Source organism: Helobdella robusta, assembly GCF_000326865.2.
Source record: "Helobdella robusta unplaced genomic scaffold HELROscaffold_21, whole genome shotgun sequence".
Taxonomy (NCBI): domain Eukaryota; kingdom Metazoa; phylum Annelida; class Clitellata; order Rhynchobdellida; family Glossiphoniidae; genus Helobdella; species Helobdella robusta.
In genome coordinates this window covers 1213227-1235301 of record NW_008704124.1, presented here as the reverse complement: position 1 = coordinate 1235301, position 22075 = coordinate 1213227, and the positions used below count along the sequence as shown (strand labels likewise).

At 32.5% G+C, this 22075-nt stretch overlaps 1 protein-coding gene across 1 annotated transcript; it reads left to right on the top strand.

The window, feature by feature from the left end:
- Positions 1–2650: 2650 nt before the first annotated feature.
- Positions 2651–18431, top strand: HELRODRAFT_78021 (hypothetical protein; the record flags this gene model as incomplete). The annotated part of the gene is made up of 10 exons (XM_009018323.1): positions 2651–3039; positions 3246–3317; positions 4118–4214; positions 4361–4795; positions 4916–5193; positions 5454–5584; positions 9268–9382; positions 13065–13150; positions 16610–16671; positions 18276–18431. Coding segments are annotated over 10 exons (1821 nt in total), but the record flags the coding sequence as incomplete, so codon positions are not given.
- Positions 18432–22075: the final 3644 nt, after the last annotated feature.

The following is a 22075-nucleotide window of genomic DNA, read 5'->3' as shown; positions in this document are numbered from 1 at the left end:
AAATTGTTTTCAGTTTTTTGACCGAAAGTTAAGAAAAAAATGTGTAGAACATTTGAACTTGCCTTATTGGGCACATGTAAGTATAGAAAACATATGAAAAAAGTTGAAATGTTAGAAAATTGAAAGTTTTTTGATAGGTACCTTATTCCAAATAATTCGCATAAGGGCTTATATGATAAACGTACGAAAAATTTACACGTCTACTCAGTGAATGTGAACCTACAGAAGTAACAAAATGGTGCTCTTTCAAATCATAAATAACTTAAACGAAAAATAGAAAACGGATGATATATTAAGATAGTCAATGAATGCGGTTAATTTTTGACTAAAAATAAATTCTACTTCTCATCTCATACATAGTAACGTGAGGCTGTGAATTAAATTGATGTGCATGTTGGAATGAAGATTGGTGATGGGAGCTGCTTATGAATGGAAGTTGTCATTCTCTGACGTGAAAAGAGTAGGAAAAGATTTATTGGGCAACGTTTCAAAGCTAATTTTATGAATTTTAAAAATATTTATTCTTGATCCGATAATAGTTTTTGCAAGTTATAATGTTCATGAAATGTTTCTAACTATTTCTAACTTTTAAACATGTGAAATATTAATGAATTTTCTTTACTTTTCCAAAAACAAATTAATAATTTTTTATAACAAATAATTGTGAAACTGAGTAAAAATAATGTCGTCAGAGCTAATTATAAGAAAACATTGCACGTTGTGAATTCCCGTTAATACAAGCGGTGATATATTTATATGAACCCCAAAAAGCACTTTCAGTTGAATAATTTAAAGAAGAAATTGAATACCGAACGAAAACTATTTCCAAGAAGTATTTTTAAATTTTTGTTTTTAATGTACCATTTTTGACATAAATTACAAAAGAATAAAATTTTTAAATGGCAATAAACTGTCCGCAAACAGAAAACGGAATGTCGTAAAGATGCAGGGGATAATTTTGAAGTTGCTCGTTTGGGAGCGTTTCAAAGCGCTCGCACGTGATTGTGGCCACGAAGTGCTTGCAATGCTCTCTCTAAAAAATGTTCATAAATTTTGTATTTTCTGCTCTTAATTATTTTTTATACTCTTACCAACGCAGCCCGCAGTTCAGCATAAATTTTGAATAAAGATCAAACGAGCAACTCAGTGGACAGAGATTGAAAGAGATTTGAAATACAGCATGGTTTCACTTTATTTTCTAGTGCCTGAAATGCGTTAGTAACAACAAATGCAATCATACACAAAATGATGAACCAGTAAATAAGTGAAAATAAGCATGCATTGATATTTATATATTAGATAAAGCTCAAGTCATTTCAGTTAATGTCTGAAATATTCGAAAGCAAAATAATTAAGTTATGCAAACCAACATCAAGTCGGTACGTCAAATGAACAGATAAAAACAAACAACTTTTGTATAAAAAAGCCGAGGTAAAAATAAATTTTACCACTTGCAATGAACTTTTGCTGGAAGGTTCCAAATTTAGATGGGCAAGAAGAATTTAAATTGGAGAACAAATCTCAACATAAAGTGGTAGTCACAAAAGAAAAGATCATTTGATATAATGAATGTTTTAATCTAACTAACTGATCTTCTGTCCAAATTGAATTGTTAGCATTAACTGTTAGCCATGAAAACAAAACTAAACATTAAACAAAATTTTCGTTGTTAATAAAAACTAAAAAAAGGTAATTTTTGTTTAAATTTTCCATGAAAACAAAACTAAACATTAAACAAAATTTTCGTTGTTAATAAAAACTAAAAAAAGGTAATTTTTGTTTAAATTTTTCATAAATGTTCAATTAAAAAGTTATTACGCAAATTATAGTCCTTATTTCAGTTCTTATTTATGTTTTTCATCGTTAAAAAAATTGTTTCAAATTAGAAAATAATTGACGCTCACAACATTTTAGCAAAATGCTGCGAACAAAATGAGTTTTTAAAGAAGTTATAAAAATAGCTCTTCAACACAAAACTGACATGACAAGCACGACATATGTAATCCACGTCAAAAATTTGCACAACTTGAACTTTAAAGTTCTCCAAATTGTCGTCAGCATTCGCCAAGTTTCATGTGCATGCATGTTTGTTGTGCTCGCTTTCAACTGTTCTAACCGTAAATTACACATAATTACATACGTCAAATTACTTTATACTGTCGGATTGTAAATCCTAACAAATAAAGCTAACACTCATCAATAATAAATGAAAACACCACGAGCTAACGAAGTGATTTGTGCGGGCTATCTAGGGAGAAACTGCGATATATGGAAATTTGTGCACTAAAAATGCGTTAATAAAGAGAGCAGTTTGAGACATTCCTATCTGTTTGAAATCAATTTTTTCATAATGATTGTAAATATGTGTCATTTAAATTTAGGCGCGAGATTTCGTGAAACGAAATTTTTACATGTATGTAAAATAATTTATTTGGTTTATTTTAATATTTTTTGTTAACCTCAACTTTAAAATTTGTTTAAAGAATGCACAAAACATCTTTTTATAACGTTTGAATCGGAATTCACACAATGCACATTATTATTATCAATTATTTTATAAATAGAAATAATGTGGTTGTTTTATATTTAAACAAATTTAATTTATTTCAGCTAAATCAAATTCAATAATTTAAATTTAAACTTCTAACACAGTCGTGCAATAAAAAAGAATCCAGATGTTTTGGGCGAGACAAGCGTTTGGTCATTATTGAAGAACGACTTCTGGGGAACACCTCTGACCCATAGTGGCTCCCACAAATCATACAGACCTCTCTGCACTTTGACCTTTAGGTTGAACCACAACATCTCGGGTCTCAATCCAATTGGTTTCCATTCGTTCAATATCATCTTGCACTGCCTCACGACAGCCCTCTACGCTAAAACTATAAAAAAATTGATGACGTCGAGTCGATTGACAATGCTGGCCGGGTTGATGTTTGCGTCCCATCCTGTGCACACTGAAGCAGTCAGTGGAATTGTTGGCAGGGCAGATGTTCTTTCTTGTTTCTTCTTCTTGCTCGCGTTCAATTTCTATATAAGGTTTCTATATTAGAATTTTTTAATCAGTGTATCTTTTTCTTAACAATTGCTGAAAATATTTTTTTTAAATAAATTTTTGTTATAATAAAATATGTTGCACAAACTTCAATTTAAATGAACGCAATGTATTTTTTATATAACAGTAAGTAAACATTTGCCCACAAACCCATGTGTCAATTAAAATATCCAACAACACCACTACCCAGTTATTGCCAGACGAGACAGGCAAGGCAAACACGGTGGAAGAACAATGCATCAACCGTCTGCTCATTAAAAGAGTGTATTAGATCGCAAACAAGTACTTACATGTCCAATGGAAATATTGATCAACACCGACTGAGCTCTTCGAACGGTCATCAACCTTATGGCGCCCATCCAGCATGTGCGTGCCTAAGTGGTCATTCGCATGTTTTCTCACGTTCATTATCACTCGTGTTTTCATCATTGCTATTTTATGGTGTTGTTGCTAATATGATGTCGTCTTGTCATAGCTATGTGGTGTTGTTCCGATGTCACATATTTAAGTTTATTTTTGTGAGCACTGGTGCATATGCATGCTTGAAAAACGTACATGCGTGCGATAGATGGTGATCTTTTTCTATTTGAACCTGGTGACAGTCGGGCAGAGCAGGACCCTTAACCACAACAACATTCGGTCGCTGTTCGTTAAGATCATTATATTGTGTCTAATGTTTTACGATGTTATTAATTTTAAAAATATAAATTTTAAACGTAAATTGAAATATTTTTATATTTTAAATAGGAAAACGTTATTTAGAAGTAAAATGGCTATTTAACAATTACTTTATGAATTAGTTTGAACTTTAAATCCACAACTTCCACCATTCGAATGACCTTTTCCAGATTCTCATTCATCAAAAGTCACATCAACTAACGGCAAAAACAACAACAGCAGCAAAAACATTAATAACAACAACAAAAGCATCAGTGATAACAACAGCAACAGCAACAACATCTGCGAAACAAAATCAACAGAGGAGGAAAAGAAGCGAGCCGCGTTCAACGAAACTGCCCATCAATTCATGTACGTAATTTGCACGTTGTTCTCCATGTTAAGCAAGGAACAAGGAGTTACTGTGGTCCCTGTCTGCTTTGCATACGATATTTTTCTACATCAGAAATTAAAATTTTCCCAACTTTTTGCATTTAAAAGGGTTTGCATTGTTTTGTTTCATTGGACACTTTTTTAAAAATTATTTTATCAGTATTTTAACTATACCGATTAAAGTTGTTTAAAATACGTCACGTAATAAAAACCTTATTTTAGTAGGTTGTTAACTTTTCTCAAATCATCTTTCAGAAAAATGTCAACTGGACTTTGATCCGATCCATCCTACTAAATATGCTCACTCTCCTTTTCATGGTCACTTTCAGAATGTTGGTCATCGGAATGAAATTTCCAGAATTTTCGGCGTCTGACAATCCAGCGGCCGACAGTGACGACCTGCTGACGCGAACGTTGACGTTTCTGTATCTACCGGTATTTAATTTTATGATGCTGATGTATCCGTGGCAGCTGAGCTTCGACTGGTCCATGGATGCCATTCAATTAATCGAATCTTATTCCGATCCTAGAAACATTTTAACTCTCACATTTTATTCCTGTTTAATATTTACCCTGTACTACATTTTGAAAAATGTGAACGTCAAGAATGAACGAAGCTTGGTGTCAACGTGCAACGGGACCCAGCGTCATGCTTCGCTTCACGAACCAACCAGACATAAAACTTTCCATGTCACAAACGACAAGAACCATTTCAGTAATGGCGCGATAAAACCTTCACATCTCCATAATGATGCCGCCTCTAAGCAACGTTCGCCACAAAGTCATCCTGAAAACAGTGTAGATGGTCAGACGAGACAACGCAACCATTCAAATGTGTCTGGATGTGTGACGTTTTGTGATGTTGGTCACAAAACGAAGATACCTGTGGAACAACATGTTTATTTTGTAATGGCCTTGTCTCTTCTTATTTTTCCGTACATCCCTGCGTCCAACTTATTTTTCTACGTTGGGTTTGTTGTGGCAGAGAGAGTTCTCTACATGCCTAGCCTGGGATACTGCTTGTTGTTTGCCCTGATCGTTGAATATTTACTCCTTCTCGTCGAAAGAACTGCTGATCGTAAGCTCAGGTGGTCGTCCGTGGGTGAAAATGGTTGCTGCAAGGAAGAAGTTTTCCCCAGATGTCATTGTGGAAAAGATGTGAAGAAATCAAATCCACATAACAAAAAAAAGAAATGCTCATCAGCCTGGAGATGTTTCAAGAAAACATTTAAAAATCACCTAATATCATTCGTCAATCTTCTCCCTCAAAGCAACTTCAATTTAAAGTTAGCTATGATTAGTAAACCATTCCGATACGCTAAACATTTAAAAAAAATTTAATTTCCAGAAAAATGATAATTTATGCGTTTGTGCTTACAATGTTGGCGACATTTTGCTTGAAGACTTTGAAGAGGAATGAAGATTGGTTGACAGAAGAAGCCTTATACAGAGCGGGCATTCAAGTCAATCCCGCCAAAGGTAAACAAACTTTTAAACGCTGATTTACAATCAAGCGTTTTAACGTCGGTGAGAAATTTATTTGCATACTTCCTGACTAAACATTTTAGCTTTGCATTTTTCAAAAGTCGTTAAGTGTTTTTCTTTCTCGATGTTTGAAAACGCTCCGCGAGGCACGTAGGAAGAGATTTACGCTCCTCCTCCTTGCAAGTAATGCTCTGAAGTAATTAAAATTCTTAGAATAACAAAAGTTATACGATTGAATCACATTATTCATTTTATCAGCAGAACCTCAAAAAAGTGCAAAAATAAAACATTTCACAAAATTTGTTTGCAGTAGGCCTAATTGCTTAAAAATATATTATCACAATAGCATAGAGTTGATGACGAGGACACGACACACAGAAACGATGACTGATGATAAGAGCGCCAACGAAATTGTTTACTGAAATGGAGATGCATATAGTTATGAGTGAAAGCGGATTCATGCATACCGCTGTGTGCGTCTGCATCAATTTGTCAATGTTTCGACAGCTTCGCTCATTATTGATGAAAATATACAAAAATTATTTGATGAGGCGCCAAATATTTCAAAACATTTAAAACATCGCGGTAGACTTGCGTTTGTTTCGTTGGCTAGCAACAGGAAGTAATTAACGAGGAGTTTACAAACAACAGTCAAGTTGAATTTTTATTTTAAGATATGAAATTAAGAAGGTTATATGACTTATTAAAAAACTTCAACAACAACAATTTAAAACAATTTTTTAAATGTATCTACGAGAATGTGTCTGTGAGTGCGTTGTGCACCCATTCGGCAATAGCACATCTACTCATACATACATACAAACAAACAACGATATGTTTGAATACACACGCGTACGCACATACACAAACATGTGTGTTTGTTGGTGTGTACCATGTGCGCATGATGCAAACAGATATATAATTTATGTGTTGGTGCACGTAGGACCAATATTTATCATTCAATTCCTAAGTGTGCAAACAAACTTAAATGCATCTTTTATTTTTGCTCGGGAATCGTTATAACTCTTCAGTTTATAAAAAATATGATCACATGTGCTAGTGTGATCTTATGACCGCACAGTTTCAAATTATTTTTTTACGCTATTCGTTGTAAATCGTATTTTACAAAATAAAAATTACATTTTGTTTCCATTGAAAAAAACACAATTTAAATTTTTAAAAATTATGCTTTATTTATATTTGAAAAATTTTTGTGGAAGTTTTAAATTATTTGAAAAAAAGCTGGCGTCTAAGGAGGCTCACAAAAAATGTTCAGCAGCTTCTAGAAATTTTTGTCATTTAATAACAGTTGTGAAATAGAAAAAGAATTTGCCATGAAAGGCACCTATATGAATAGCGACCTCTTGACAAGGAAGTTATAACAAAGAGCAGATAAATCACGTGTTTGCACCAATTCATCATTGAATTGTCAGATGGTGTCAATGAGTGTCATATGAATGTGACTATAAGATAGTGATGTTAGTGATGATGATGATGTGAGTGAGTTGATGATGTTGGTATCTACGGTGATGCTGCTAACGTAGGCTGACATTTTTAATCTTTGGTGTGCATTAATGAGTGCGATTTTCGTTTTAAATGTGAATATGCTGTCATTATCTCATCAAAGAAGATTAGTTGTAAAAAAAACTGAATATTCATATTGCATACAACAACCAAATAAAAAGTGAGTAAATAGTTATTTCATTTGTAACCTATATATTAGTTGTACATATTATGACTGGCTAGCTCAAGACATGCATTGATGGGAATGTTGAATTGAAATTGTTGTTCAAAACCATGAAGAAGGATCTAATTGGGCTATGTTCTTCATAACATCATCAGATAGTTTTCACTTTTCCAACTTTTTTTAGCGATGCAGTTCTAAAACTAACAAATTATTTCAAATTCAGTTACATAACCAAGTAATCGTAACTGGAATGAACAGAGAGGTAGGTGGGTAGACAGGTGACATTTGTAACACTACAGGTGTTATAAACAAAACATACCTGAGTTTCGTTCGTTAAACTCTGCAAACATACATTGTTTGAATTTTCCCATTACAAAGATTTTTTAACATTACATAAATATATACATATTTTATATATCCATATATATATATATATATATATATATATATATATATATATATATATATATATATATATATTGCCTATGGAGAAATTTTTATTCTTATGTGGGCCATGCTTATTGTTATGGTGATCTAATGTTTGATGGCGCTTTTGAATTTTTTTAACTAGCCCTAGATAAATGTTTGATAATATATATATATATATATATATATATATATATATAATTTTCTACAATTTTATTCTTGTCTGCATCCATATTTTTAATGATGTTAACATTTTCTTCTCCATATAACCTGAACAATATCATATTTTGGGCTTATTGATTCTCATCGCTTTTAGTTTTTTCAATCTTAAATTTGTTTTGGACATTGTCAGCGTTTTTATCTTCTTTTTCACTATGTCAGTCCAAGTAGTCTTCATCTCGTGTTGAAGCCCGTCTATTGACTTTTTTTTATCATTCAGACCTGTAACTAAGACCTTCTGTGTTCTCTACTTTTGTCATAATACATCTGACCTCTTTTTACTCGGTGATTTTTTTTTCTCAAAAACTTGATGTTTTTCTTTACCTTCCTTATGCTTGTTTACATTTTCCAAAACACGTAAACAACTATCGCAGGACCAAAAAAAACCTTCATCACATCGCCAATCAATTCTTCCGAGGCTTCTTAGAAGCACTTCACATGACTTGCACTTTTACAAACGGTGCTTCTTAAATTATCCTTTGAATGGACCACTTTATAGCACTCCAAACATTTGTCTTTTTGAGGAGGGTTGATTCTCTATCCTAGTCGAGAATTTACGCAAAAATTTTCAAACTAACGATTTTTAAATTGAACGGTAATGATTTTATTACTAATACGTTTATGTTTTAACAAATTAACCAATTCACAAAGTTAAATTAGTGAATTAATTCAATTCAATTTAACGTCCTAAAACTTCAAATGTCGTCCAAAACTAGCGTTTATAATAAAAAAAGATAAACACATGCAACAGCAGCAATTACAAATCAATTTAACAATGAAAGGTTTCGCTTGAGTTTTTTATTCAATTAAAAATTATTTTCTTTAATGGTAGTGACCATAACTTTTATTGCAATTATTTATAATGATATCTACTAACTTCATTAACTTCTGATAAGGTAGTCATTAAATTATCGACATTTTACACATTGAACATTATTAATTGATTGGGACAGCAGATTTTTATGTTCAACTTTTGAGCTCGTTGCCTCACAAACTTCCTGGAGAAATTAAGTTTATAAAAATATTTTTATATTCTTATACACGCGCACACATCCACATACACGCCACACAAACACACACACAAACAAACAAACAAAACACACACACTCACAAGCACACGCATACAAACACACAAACTCATATTCATTGTCTTTTTTCAATATTTAATTTCAGCTTGTCTACATGCCAAACTATCGCAACAAATATGCACTGTTCCATTTTAATTAAATTAATATGAAATATTTTTTTGAATATTCTGAATCTCAAAAACTTTACTTTGTCATAACATCAGCATTTGAACAATGAACAAACAATTGAATGATTAAAAATTTGATCACGTGACCAGCTTGGGGCAACCTCGCCAACGTTTTGAACGGCCAGGGACGAGCTGAAGAAGCAGAGAGAGCCTACAAGACGGCGCTGCTGCACCGGAGTAACATGGCCGACGTGCACTACAACCTGTTCGTATCAAACTTTTCCTATGTTTTAAAAAAATTTCAGTATTTGTTTGATTTCGAGTGTAACTTATTTATGTCTTAATTAGTAATATTTAATTTTACAATTTAATTTAAAACTTCAAATCGCAAATGATGACTTTCCTGGCACGTTTATTAAACTATGCAAAAATTCTGCGTCATATTCCAGTTGAACAGCAGGGCAACACGTTTTGAAACGAGCAACCGTCAGACTATAAAATAGGCAAAATTTCTTAGCATCGTGGAAAAACAACCAAACTTGATGAATCTATTCAAGAGAACATTCTAAAAAAGTACTGTTGTGTGAATTTGTTAGACATTAAGCACAATATCCTCCCCATTCAATCTGTGCATACATACAAATGTTGAGAAACACATTATTTGAAGAGACATACCTCGGCGTACATTATGTGTTAATTGTTTTTACGCATTGGAGGAATGTGGTTGCTAGCCATCTGTACGTTCCGTTATAAGCGTGGGGAGTGCGTAGGTTGTCGACATATTTGCGATGAGACGCAAATGAATACATATCTTCGTGTATGCACACACACAACACATACATACGTACATACACACACACACACACACAAACATACACACGTACGTGTTGTGCACATTCCAGTTTTATCCATATAATCCATTTGTTCCGGTCTCATTCCATTACACTTACAAAGGCTTGTTGCGTCATAAAAAGCAAGATTTATGACACGTTTAAAAAGAAGCTCGCTTTCTGCTGGCACATTATTTCGTTATATGAATAAGCATACGGAATACTGTAGATACGAGTTAACATTGATTTTGCTGCATCGCTTTTTGTTGAGGTTTATCCATCCTTTTATATACAGCAGCATATCGTTCAACATGGTTTCAATGTTTCTTCTTATGTACAGTAATTATATTGAATAATTTAAATTGTATCAGTAAAAAATGATTTTTCTACACCTAAAACAAATAAGAGTTTGATGTAATGTCTTTTTAAAATTTGTTAATTTTATTTTTGGTTTAAATAAAAAGATCATTTGAAACAACGGTTGGCAATCAACAGAACATATACTAGTTAAACTTTCATTTCATCTTAGTACTGTTCTGCAAAAACAACATGCAAATTCATTTTTGTATTGTTTGGAAGTCACGTGAAAATTGTAAATGGTACAACTATACAAACAGCAACAAGACAAGGCGTTGAATTCTGTTTGAAATAAATATTGGTCTGGTTGGACTGTCGAACCTTCAGCTGAGTGTAAACAGATTAGAAACTTGGTACGGTTTATATCCTTATTATTTCAAATTAATGCAACTTTTATAAAACTTTGAAAATATTTTAAAGATAAATACATTAACATAAACAATGTATCACGTTTATTCTTTGTACTCCATGAAAAAAAGTTGAATGAATAACAAAGTTTAGATTACGTTCGTTTGTTGAAACCTTCACTAACTACCTGCTGCTAATACAATATATAAAGAATCATTCAATGATTTTTGTTCTTGCTTTTTTTTCATTGAAATTCACAAAAAGTGGCAATTGTAATGAAAATTAATTCTAAGAAAGTTCGATGGATGGATGGATGGATGGATGGATGGATACAAGAGTGCTGCATTCTCTTGTTTTCTTTTTCTTGCTTCGTTTTGTTTGTATTTTTGCTATCCTTCCTTCTGTATATTGTTTTGTTTGTCTTGTTTCGTTTTGTTCCATTCATTTTGTTTCGTGTTGTTTTGTTAGGCGCGATGGCAGTTGATATGCACTGGCGGGCGGGCTGCAAGGCGAACGTGAGTGAAATATTGCCCGGTTTTCTTTCAAATTTCATTTTTCACTTTTGAATCAACAAAAAGATACTTTCCAAATGAATGAATAAATAAATGAATGGAGTGAGTGAGTTGGGTGAGTGAGTGAGTGAGTGAGTGAGTGAGTGAGTGAGTGAGTGAGTGAGTGAGTGAGTGAGTGAGTGAGTGAGTGAGTGAGTGAGTGAGTGAGTGAGTGAGTGAGTGAGTGAGTGAGTGAGTGAGTGTGTGATTAAACGAACGAACAAATAAATGACTGGATAAATAAAATAAATAATAGAATAATTAATAAAGGAATGTAATTGTCCAATTGTTAGTCACACTCTGTATTTTGTAACATTCAAACATTTTGTTCATTCAAATATTTTTCCTATTTTTACAAGATAATTTTATTTATAATAAAATTATTTTTTTCTAACAATTACAAAATATTTCTATTTCTGTAAAATAATACTCAAAATCCTTCAAAGCAGAAATGCATTTTCTCGTTTTCCGGTTCATCTGACAATGCAATTTTCAATTTTATGCTGCGTTGGACGGATGAAGACTTCAAAGAAATATTCATTCGGGGTACCTATGCGACGAACACCTTACATCTTCTTTTCATCATCCTCATCTTCATCTTTTTCTTCATCGTCATCATCAGTTTGCGATACCTTTCTTCTAAATTTCTTTTTTTTATACATAAAGAAAAAGTGCAGTGCAAGTTGCATCTAAATATATCATCATTTTCATCATCGTCATCGTCATCATTATCATCATTAGTATGTAAATGAGTTAAAAAACGAGTTGTTTATAGTTATTAGGATGTAATAACTATTATAATACTCATCGTATTAGTGTTAACCCGAAATCATCTTCATCTAATTAGTTGTACAATTTTTTTGAAATAGCATGGCCTCTCGTTTTTCGAAAGTGTCAACTGAAATAATTTGAATATATTTCAAAATATTCAGAAATATTTAGTAGAAATTATCACACTTTGTTTTATTAGAGGAATGTTAATGATCACGTGCAGTTAACCGCTTATTAAGCTTCTTATTATTATTATTATTAACCGCTTATTATTATGCTGGGACGTGAGCTTCTGTTCGTCGTGTGAGAAACATTGAATGAAAGTTAAAAAGATGAATGTTATTGGGGGCAAGTATGCAGTGTGCGCTGAATGCCCATTGCATAAATGTTCTGCACATCTTTCGATGCTTGTGCCCATGCATGAATGTTTTGTATGTTTGTATGCACCATCCATAAAAGTTTCTATGTTTGTACGTACCATGGAGGAATGTTTTGTATGTTTGTATGTACCATTCATGAATGTCCTGTATGTTTGGGGGTACCATCCATGAATTTTCTCTATGTTTGTATGCTCTGTGTTTGAATGTTTCGTATGTTTACAAGCTGTGTGTTTGAATGTTTGGTATGTTTTTAACTTACAACCATCTATGCACTGTGTTGGTATGGATGGCTGTAAGTTTGTTTGTATAAACAATTGTGTTTTAGAATGCATTTGTTTTTGTTGGTGTGTGGATAGATATTGGTGCTTGCTTTTCCATGGGGAAGAATTATACATACAAATAAACAAAGAACAAGACAGTTAGAAAGAATAAATAATAATAACAATGTTCATAATAATAATAATAACACTGATCGGTGCGGTGGTGTGTCTCGGTGAAGTACGTGGCACTGCTGTTGCAGTGACCGCATTCAATTGCAGAGAGATTCCAAACCATCACACGAAATGTGTGTGTTGCACTGTTTTACGTGAATATTTACAGGCATTGCGGGCTTCTTGTTGATGCAGTTTGTTTATTTATTCATTCATTCATTTATTCGTTCATCCATCTATCCATCATTTTATTCATTTATTTATTTCCATAAAACACAGAGGCATTTTGTACCAGGAACAGAAGCGGTACATGGAAGCAAAGAAAAGTTACGAGATGGCCATACAGTGCCGACCCAAGCTAACAAGTTTGTCTCACACAACCATTTATTTGAAAATTACTTTTTCTTAACCGAATTACAATTTGAAATGAATTAAAAATTTGTTTTCAATGGTAAATTGTATAGTTATCATTTGTAAAGTTTTGATCTATCAGTTTCAATTTTTGAAACGTTTTTGTTGATATTTAAAACCTTTAAAGATTTAAAGAACTTTTATAATGTTTGGAAATATTTCAACCTGATTGTACAAAAATTGTCCTCACTTTTGTTTAACATACTGGAAAAAATTATAAATAAACCGGATGGGATCTAAATTTTTTGCAGGTTTTATGTTAATCTATTTTATGTTCTAAGTTAATTATTTGATATTTATGTTGATTATTTAATATTTATGTTAGTTATTTGGTGTTTTATGTTAATTATTTGATGTTAATTTAACGCAAGGGCCAGTCCAGACTACTTTGAATGGAAAGGTGCAAAATTGAAAAAAAAAATTGACAATCTTTTTACTTTTATTTTGCTCATCTAGCAATTTTCTTAAAGTTTGCAATTTGAAACTGTGCTTTTTATTGTAATGTACAGCATCTAGAGCTAATTAAACATAAAATGCTGGATAACTTATCAAAAAATTACCAAATCCGCCACTTATTGAACGTTACTTGTTATCTGCGTTTCTGTGGCATGGCGACGTATAAATATTTATATTCATATTATTTATTATTTGGTCTGCTCTTTTGATGTTTTTTGTTTTAAATAAATTCAACTAACATGAACAGAATAATCCTAACACAAGTTTTGTTGAAATGTAAATTAAATCTTCCGAAGCAACCGAAGCCAAAACATGCAATCGTAGATGCCACATAATTGCGAACCTGTCGGCCTCTAAACGAAAAAAATGTTTGAGTATGAAGAAAAAAAAAGTTAGGCACCCGACTCTAGATTTCAATTTTCTGCTTAAACTAAATCTTTTTCAAGGTTGACATGTTTATGGAGATGATCAGCGTTGCGTGAAACGAGCTTTTTGATCACACATACTTTGTTGTTATTTTAAATTTGTTTTGTGATTTTTATTAGATATCTTTTCAACTTTTTCAAGTTTTTAAACATTTTAATATGCAATTTATTTAGTTAAACCAATTTTATTTGTTGATATTTCTATTATAATCATGAGTCAACGTATTCATGAATAACATTTGATGAAAATGAAAACTCAATCTCCACTTACTAATTCAAGTTCAAAGTTCTCGATGATGGTTTTATGAAATTTTTTGTGCATTCGGACTTGAGAGCTTCATAACATTTTTTATATGGATGTTTGTTGAATGTTATATATATATATATGTATATATATATATATATAATGTAGTGTTGATGTGATGGTTGCATTGGAATAGAGTGAAAATGACTGAGTGACTGGATGAGTGATTGAAAAATTGAGCGAATGTGTGAGTGTATGGAAATGAAGAAAAGGTGCAGGGCCTCCCAGAGTAAGGGGCACAAGAGGGGCACCCAGGGTCACAAAAATTGTGAGAACCACAAAACTAGGAACTGGGTAAATTAATCAAAAATGGGACAAATGTATATGACGAGAAATGTTTCAATGAAATTGTGTGGTGAGATTAAAAAAGGTCATCAACTTCACTTTCAGAGCCACAGCCTTCACCTACAACTTTCACAATAGATCTCTGGGTTTGTGTGTGTATAATAGGTAAGTGATTGATGAGAGAAATGAGTGTTTGTGAGTGAGTGAGTGAGTGAGCGATCAAACAAACAGATGAACATATTAATAAGTACGTGTTTGATATGTAGGATGGGAAGACGCAATGATTTTTTTTTCTTAGCGAGGACGTGTTGTTGATAATGTCCATTTCAACGTTCCTCATGCTTGCTAGATTGCTGGTCTTTATCTCATCATGAAACGTGAATCTGTAGCTGCTTGCCTATAAATATATATACATACAAATAAAATTATTATATATATATAATTTATTTAATATATATATATATATATATATATATATAATTTATTTACGCTTATTCATGTTTCATTAATAAATTTCAATGTGAAATGCAATATGCATGCATGTATGTATGTATGTATGTATGTATGTATGTATGTATGTATGTATGTATGTATGTATGTATGTATGTATGTATGTATGCATGTATGTATGTATAAACATAGATGTAACGTATTTAAAATATGTAAATGAATGCACCTTCTTGTCAAGAGGTACATGCCAAACTACCGCACGTGCCTAAATCTCTGAATTAGATTTTTCTGGAAAGAAGGTAAGGTGCCTGAGTTTGGAAATTTTGAAAAATAATGCAAGGATGACTTTGGTATTAAAAAAACAAAAACAACAACAGACAACAATGTTTGAATTTAAGTTTCAAAACTTTTAAAGTAAAGTAAATAAAGTAATGGAATATATATATATATATATATATATATATATATATATATATATATATATATATATATATATAAATAATGGGCTTAAAAGAAAGTTATATATGCCCATATCAAAATAGCATTAAAAGTCAACAAAAAGCTGTATATATATAATGTTCAAAATTAAAATAACACACACTGAAGAATTTTTGCAAGTTGATTTTGTTAACATTTAACTTAGGAATTCTGAAAAATTTGTATGGCTGAATTTTATTTGAAATAAAAATATTTCGTTGAAAATTCTTCTGATTGTACGTACGTCTGATAGAAGATGATTGATGCTGCCGAGTTTGAATGAATGCATGGGAGAGATGGATTAGTTGAATGAAGGAATGGATGGATGTATTGATGGATGGCTTGAGAACAAAACGCATCAGTGATTATTACTATTTTTCCCATAGAAATGAATTGATAAATCTCTATTTTTCTATTAATTATTTTTAAAAACTATTAAATTGATAAAATTAAATAAAGCCTTCCAGAAAAAATTCATTTCTTAACAATTAAAAAAGTGTTATTAATATTATTGTTATTATTATCATTATTAATATTGTTATTATTATTATATTATTAGATGGCTCTTGATTGTTTAATTTAGAAAATACATTACCAAGTTTACGATAGACTGAAATTAATTTCAATATTAATATATGTTAATGTGTTCTATAAGTTTTCAGCGTCAGTCGTGTCACTGCTCTCTTAGTTAGAGGATGGTTGGCCAATATCCAACGCGTTTGTATCGAAATGTGCGGAAAATTATGTTGGGTGCATGCGATTGCAATTTTTTCAATATTAGATACTTATTGCTAAGGAAGTAGAAAAAATTAACTCTTTACTGTGCCGAAATAAGCTGCTAGGTGACAACCGAATGTAGGAGAAATAAAAAATTATTTTTTTTTTCAGATGGTTTCATTTTCGATATTTTTCAAAAAATTAAAATATAATAAAATTAATATTTGGTATACTAATTCAAAATGATTGTTAACAAATTTTAATGATTAATTAATTATGAAATTAATTTTTATTCAAAGTGGCCCATTTAAATCTGGGCATCATTATGACGACTCTAGGAAAATTCAAGGAGGCTGAACAGGTGGGATACTGCTGCTGATGACGTTGGTGGTGTCGATGGTTTCTAAAAAATGATAACGATGATGAAGGTGATGAGAGTGTCGTTGTTCGTTCGTGAAGAAGATGATGATATATAGACAATTATTAATTCGAGTTTGTTCATACTGCTGCTTCCAACATAATTATGTTATGAATGATTGAGTGCGCGCTGTGAAGGGCCTTTCATAATGTTGAAGAGTTGTCATGGTGACCGACATTGTTGTTTCATGATGACCACACACGCACGCACACACACACACACACACGCACGCACGCACACATACCATCTTCTCTTTTTACATTATACTTCTGTACTACTTAGCAGCTTTCACTTTACTAGTCAACTACATATATTGATGATTCATGCATTAATGCATATTTGATCCCCGCTAATGTAAATGAAGTTTTTGGTCGGTTAATTATATGTTTCCTTCTATGTCCTATTAGAATCATTACATGGATCTATTACTATTTTACTTTTGATATTCTCCCCAACTGACCCACACAAACTTCTGATTTTTTTAAATATTTTAATTGCTTTGGTTTTATTTTTGATTGTAGCAAATCTTTTTTTACAATTTTGCTAAAAATTTTTATTTTCCTCTGCGTAGAATTAAAATACTCAAAACATTTTTTGGCGGTCTCACTCTTCCCCTATTTGGTCTTCTTCCTGGTACTCTGAACTATCATCCATCAACTGAAGCTGCTTTCAACTCTCCAGCTCGTTTAGTTGCTCGCGTTTCTCGTATCATCTTTCAGCTATCTCTATATCTTGTTTCCTTGCACTGGCTGCATACAAAAATGGAATATTTTTTTAAAATGTGCACATCACTGCATAAATCTAATTTACTTTATTTTTAACTATTCGTCATAAGTTCCAACTGAGCCTTTGCTAGATCCCTAAATAGATAAGTGTGACGAAAACGAAAATGTTGAAAGTATTCCAATGAAAATAATCTTTTCAAGACTACGTTTAAGTCACTTTAAAAATTGGCCACATGTCAAGAGAAACATTCACCATACGATGTGAATCACTTTAATTCAGCTCCGATAAACTTGCGACTTCTTACGTGTCGTTCCTCACTTCATATTTACTTATTTCCAATCTATATTTCCTGTCGCGAATTTTGTAAAATTTACATGTTCAACTCAAATGTGTGAAAGTATGAAGGATTTTGGTAAACGGTAATCGAGTCAGACAGATTCTTGCGTGTTAATTGCGGTGAGACAGGGCATTTCATTATTTATCCAATTTATATACTTATGTTTAATTTATCATTGATCGATCGATCGATCGATCGATCGATCGATCGATCGATCGATTGATTGATTGATTGATTGATTGATTGATTGATTGATTGATTGATTCATTCATTCATTCATTCATTCATTCATTCATTCATTCATTCATTCATTCATTCATTCATTCATTCATTCATTCATTCATTCATTCATTCATTCATTCATTCATTCATTCATTCATTCATTCATTCATTCATTCATTCATTGACTGACTGACTGATTGATTGATTGATTGATTGATTGATTGATTGATTGATTGATTGATTCATATTCAATCCTTTTCAGGTCTACAGACACTGCAGTGAGATTGACACGTACGGCCTGAAGGACCCCCGCCTGCACGAGCAGACGAAGATATCTGCCCTCTACAACCTCGGCAGACTGCTTGCCGACCAAGAGAGGCATCAGGTGAATAGGATGATGATGATGATGATGTGGTGATGATAACGACGATGATGAAGGCGATGATGATGTGGTGATTATGGTGAGCGTGATGGTGACGACGATGATGGTAATTTTTTACCAAAAATGATTAAAGACAATGACATCGTGATTATGTTAATTATAAGTGATAACGTTGATGTACTGTTAAATTGCGGAGTTAATAATATATAATGATATGATGATGATGATGACGACAAAAACCTTTTGGTAAAGTTGAATGAATGAATGAATGAATGAATGAATGAATGAATGAATGAATGAATGAATGAATGAATGAATGAATGAATGAATGAATGAATGAACGAACGAACGAATGAACGAATGAATGGGTGGGGTGGACGAATTAGATGAACTCGTTTGGAAATCTCTTCCAACGTAAGACGTTTGCGACCACACATGTTCCAGCCATCTTAAAATTCTTAATTAAACATCTATACCTGCTGATGAAAAAAATATTCATACGAGCTGCCATAACACAATTATTATTATCTAATTAACGTTCTTCAAGTTTTTCTTTTAATTTTTTTTCTAAATAAGTTTATCGCTGAAAATGTTTTTGCGATAATTGTTTTTTCGGCCAAATGTTTCAAATTTAAAATTTATTGTTCTGGAATGTGAGGTATAAAGAATGTAACAACTTATTAATTTAATTTGCTGGATGAGGTTATATTGTCAAATCTAACAATCATAATCCATATTTATCTTATGGTACAGATTTAACTGTTTGACGCAAATAGGCATCTAATATTCCCGATTCATGACCAGTAAAAATTTTTTTACAGTATAAAAAAATCACCATACAACATAGTTAACTCCACAATCCGGACTCATATTATCCCTACATTTTCCGGACTTATATTATCCCTACATTATTAGGCCTATCCAGTTTTTCTGCCTATGATTTCTAAATTCAAAACTAGTCCGCTATGTTTTTTAATTTTCAAATATAATTATCAAATATTCAAAATTTTCGGTAGCAGTTTTATTGACAGTAATTATTGTACGGTCATCATCGGAAAAATAAATTTAAAATAATAAATTCATGTAAAACTGCGATCTACATCAAGTTGATCATCATGCATCAACACTGAATTGCTACGAATTCACATCAACCAATCATCCCAAACATTTCGTCCATCATAAATTTTTTTTCAATTTTGTTTTCATCTGGCACTATTAACTGATCTTAAATAAATCGTCAGCAATCATCGTGGTTCATTTACTTCGTGCCTATGTTGAAACTGTTTCTGGTGCTTCAAAACCTTTGGGCAGTTAACATCCAGTGATTGGCAAATGATGGTAAAAAACAAAAATGTAATTTTTTTTAGAAGTTAGTGCAAGCGAATTCCTTTCCGAATAGTATCGTTGAAATGATAATTAAGGTCACGAGAACAATCCAATTGAATCATTGCTTTCAGTTGATAACACACTCAAGAAAATTAATTAGCAGTTTATTAATGTAGCGAGGGAATCAATAAAATGTTTGCAACCTTCTTGCAAGCAGAGTTATTTTATTCAACACAACATCTGGTGTATCTCAAAATGAAAAATCTAGTAAATAAACATCAGGTATAGTCAAATTTATGATTTTATACACACACACACACACACACACACACTTATATACAAACTTCTAATCACTACACTTATATACATAAACCTACATGCACGCAGACTTATACACACATACACATTTGTATACGCACACACACACACACACACACACACACACACACACACACACACACACACACACACACACACACTTGTAAACGCACATGCGAATACGCGCACACACGCGCACACACGTGCACACACGCGCAAATACAAACACAACCTCGAGTGTGCTGCTAATCTTGTTTGAACAAACATGTAATTACTTGTCTGCAATTTGTTGTCATACATGCTCCATGCATCATCCTTCCCGCCGTCTTTATAATCATCTTTTCACCATTTCCCCTTCCTCCTCCTCCTCCTCCTCATCATCATCCTCACCATCTCCATTAATCATTTCTTTTATTTTGGACGTCATCGTCTCATCGCAATCCACATCCACTCTCCCATCATCATCCTCACCATCACTATCAACCTGAGTATCATATACACATTCGTATCATCATCATCTTCTTCTTCATCACCATCGTCATCACCATTATGGTCATCGTTATTATTATTATTGATATTAAATGATATTAATTTTTCCTAACTCTAAATATCTATTAAATTGAATTATAATTTTTAACTTAATTTTAATAATAAATGCTGCAAAATGCCCATATTGCTTTAGAGATTTTGTTAAACTCGGAAGCCACTCCTGGCGTTGTACAAAATCTACTGCAAACAGTAACAATTACAATAATGCACGTTTACAAACAGGTGACAATATCATAATTTCTCCAAATTTACTGGCCGATAATTTAAATAATAATATTGCCGTTGATACTGATAACAATTTAACAACTTGTTGCTGTGGTAGACGATGTAAAGGGAGAAAAGGTTTGCGAATGCACCAACGATCATGCAAATCATTCAAGGACTTGCAAAATTTGAGAAAATCTCCAAATCTCCAGAAGCGGATTCCAAATTGACGTCATCTCCAATGCAACAGAAAGAATCTCCACCGCCGTCAACATCAACGTCACCGCCAACATCATCGCCACCGGCAAACAACATCACGAACAATACACCACTCCCAGGGATAAAACTACCCAGAACAACAACTCATTGGCTTGAAGCCAATGCATATTTCCACTCTCAAATAGCAACACTGCCAAACATTACTGACATCAATAACTTCACTACCACTCTACAAACACTAATATACAATTATTTCGCATCAAACTACGGCACTCTTAATCAAAAATCAAGCTCAATAACAACACTCGATAAACCAATCAACAAACTAAAGTCAGAATTGAAACAATTAAAGCTGCTAGGCCGTAACAACCACAATTTTGACGTCATATTAGATCAAAAACATCATCAGCAAAAGCGATAAAAGCTGAAAAAACAGTCAATATCACAAGCCAATTAAAACAAAAATTCTGGGCAACGTGTGAAAAATTACTAAATCCGACAACCGCTCTGTCACCACTGTTTAGCGTCGAAGAAGCTAACAAATTTTTCAACAAAATTTTAAAAGACCCATTTCACAATAAATATCGCCTTCCAAATTGGATCGAACCTCTAACGATCCCTTCAATTGCCTGCAATACCAATCCTCCTACGTACAATGAAATATTCTCAATAATCAAGAAATGCAAGTCGAAAGCATCTCCTTGTCCTCTAGATCTAATGTCAATAATAATTCTCAAAAAATGTCCCATACTTCGCACAATCCTTCATCTATTACTGGTTGAGTGTTGGAGAACGTCGTCGATCCCTACATGCTGGAGAAAAGGGTTGACTATACTGATCTACAAAAAGGGAAACGCCAACGACCCAGCGAATTTCAGGCCAATAACACTTCAACCAGTATTCTATAAAATTTTCTCAACATTTGTAAACAATATAATATACAAATATTTAGATTCAAACAACTTCATTAATAAAAACATCCAAAAAGGCTTCTACCCCAAAGTTGACGGTGTAGCTGAACACACGCAACTACTATCTCACCTTCTAAAGGACGCCAAGAGACA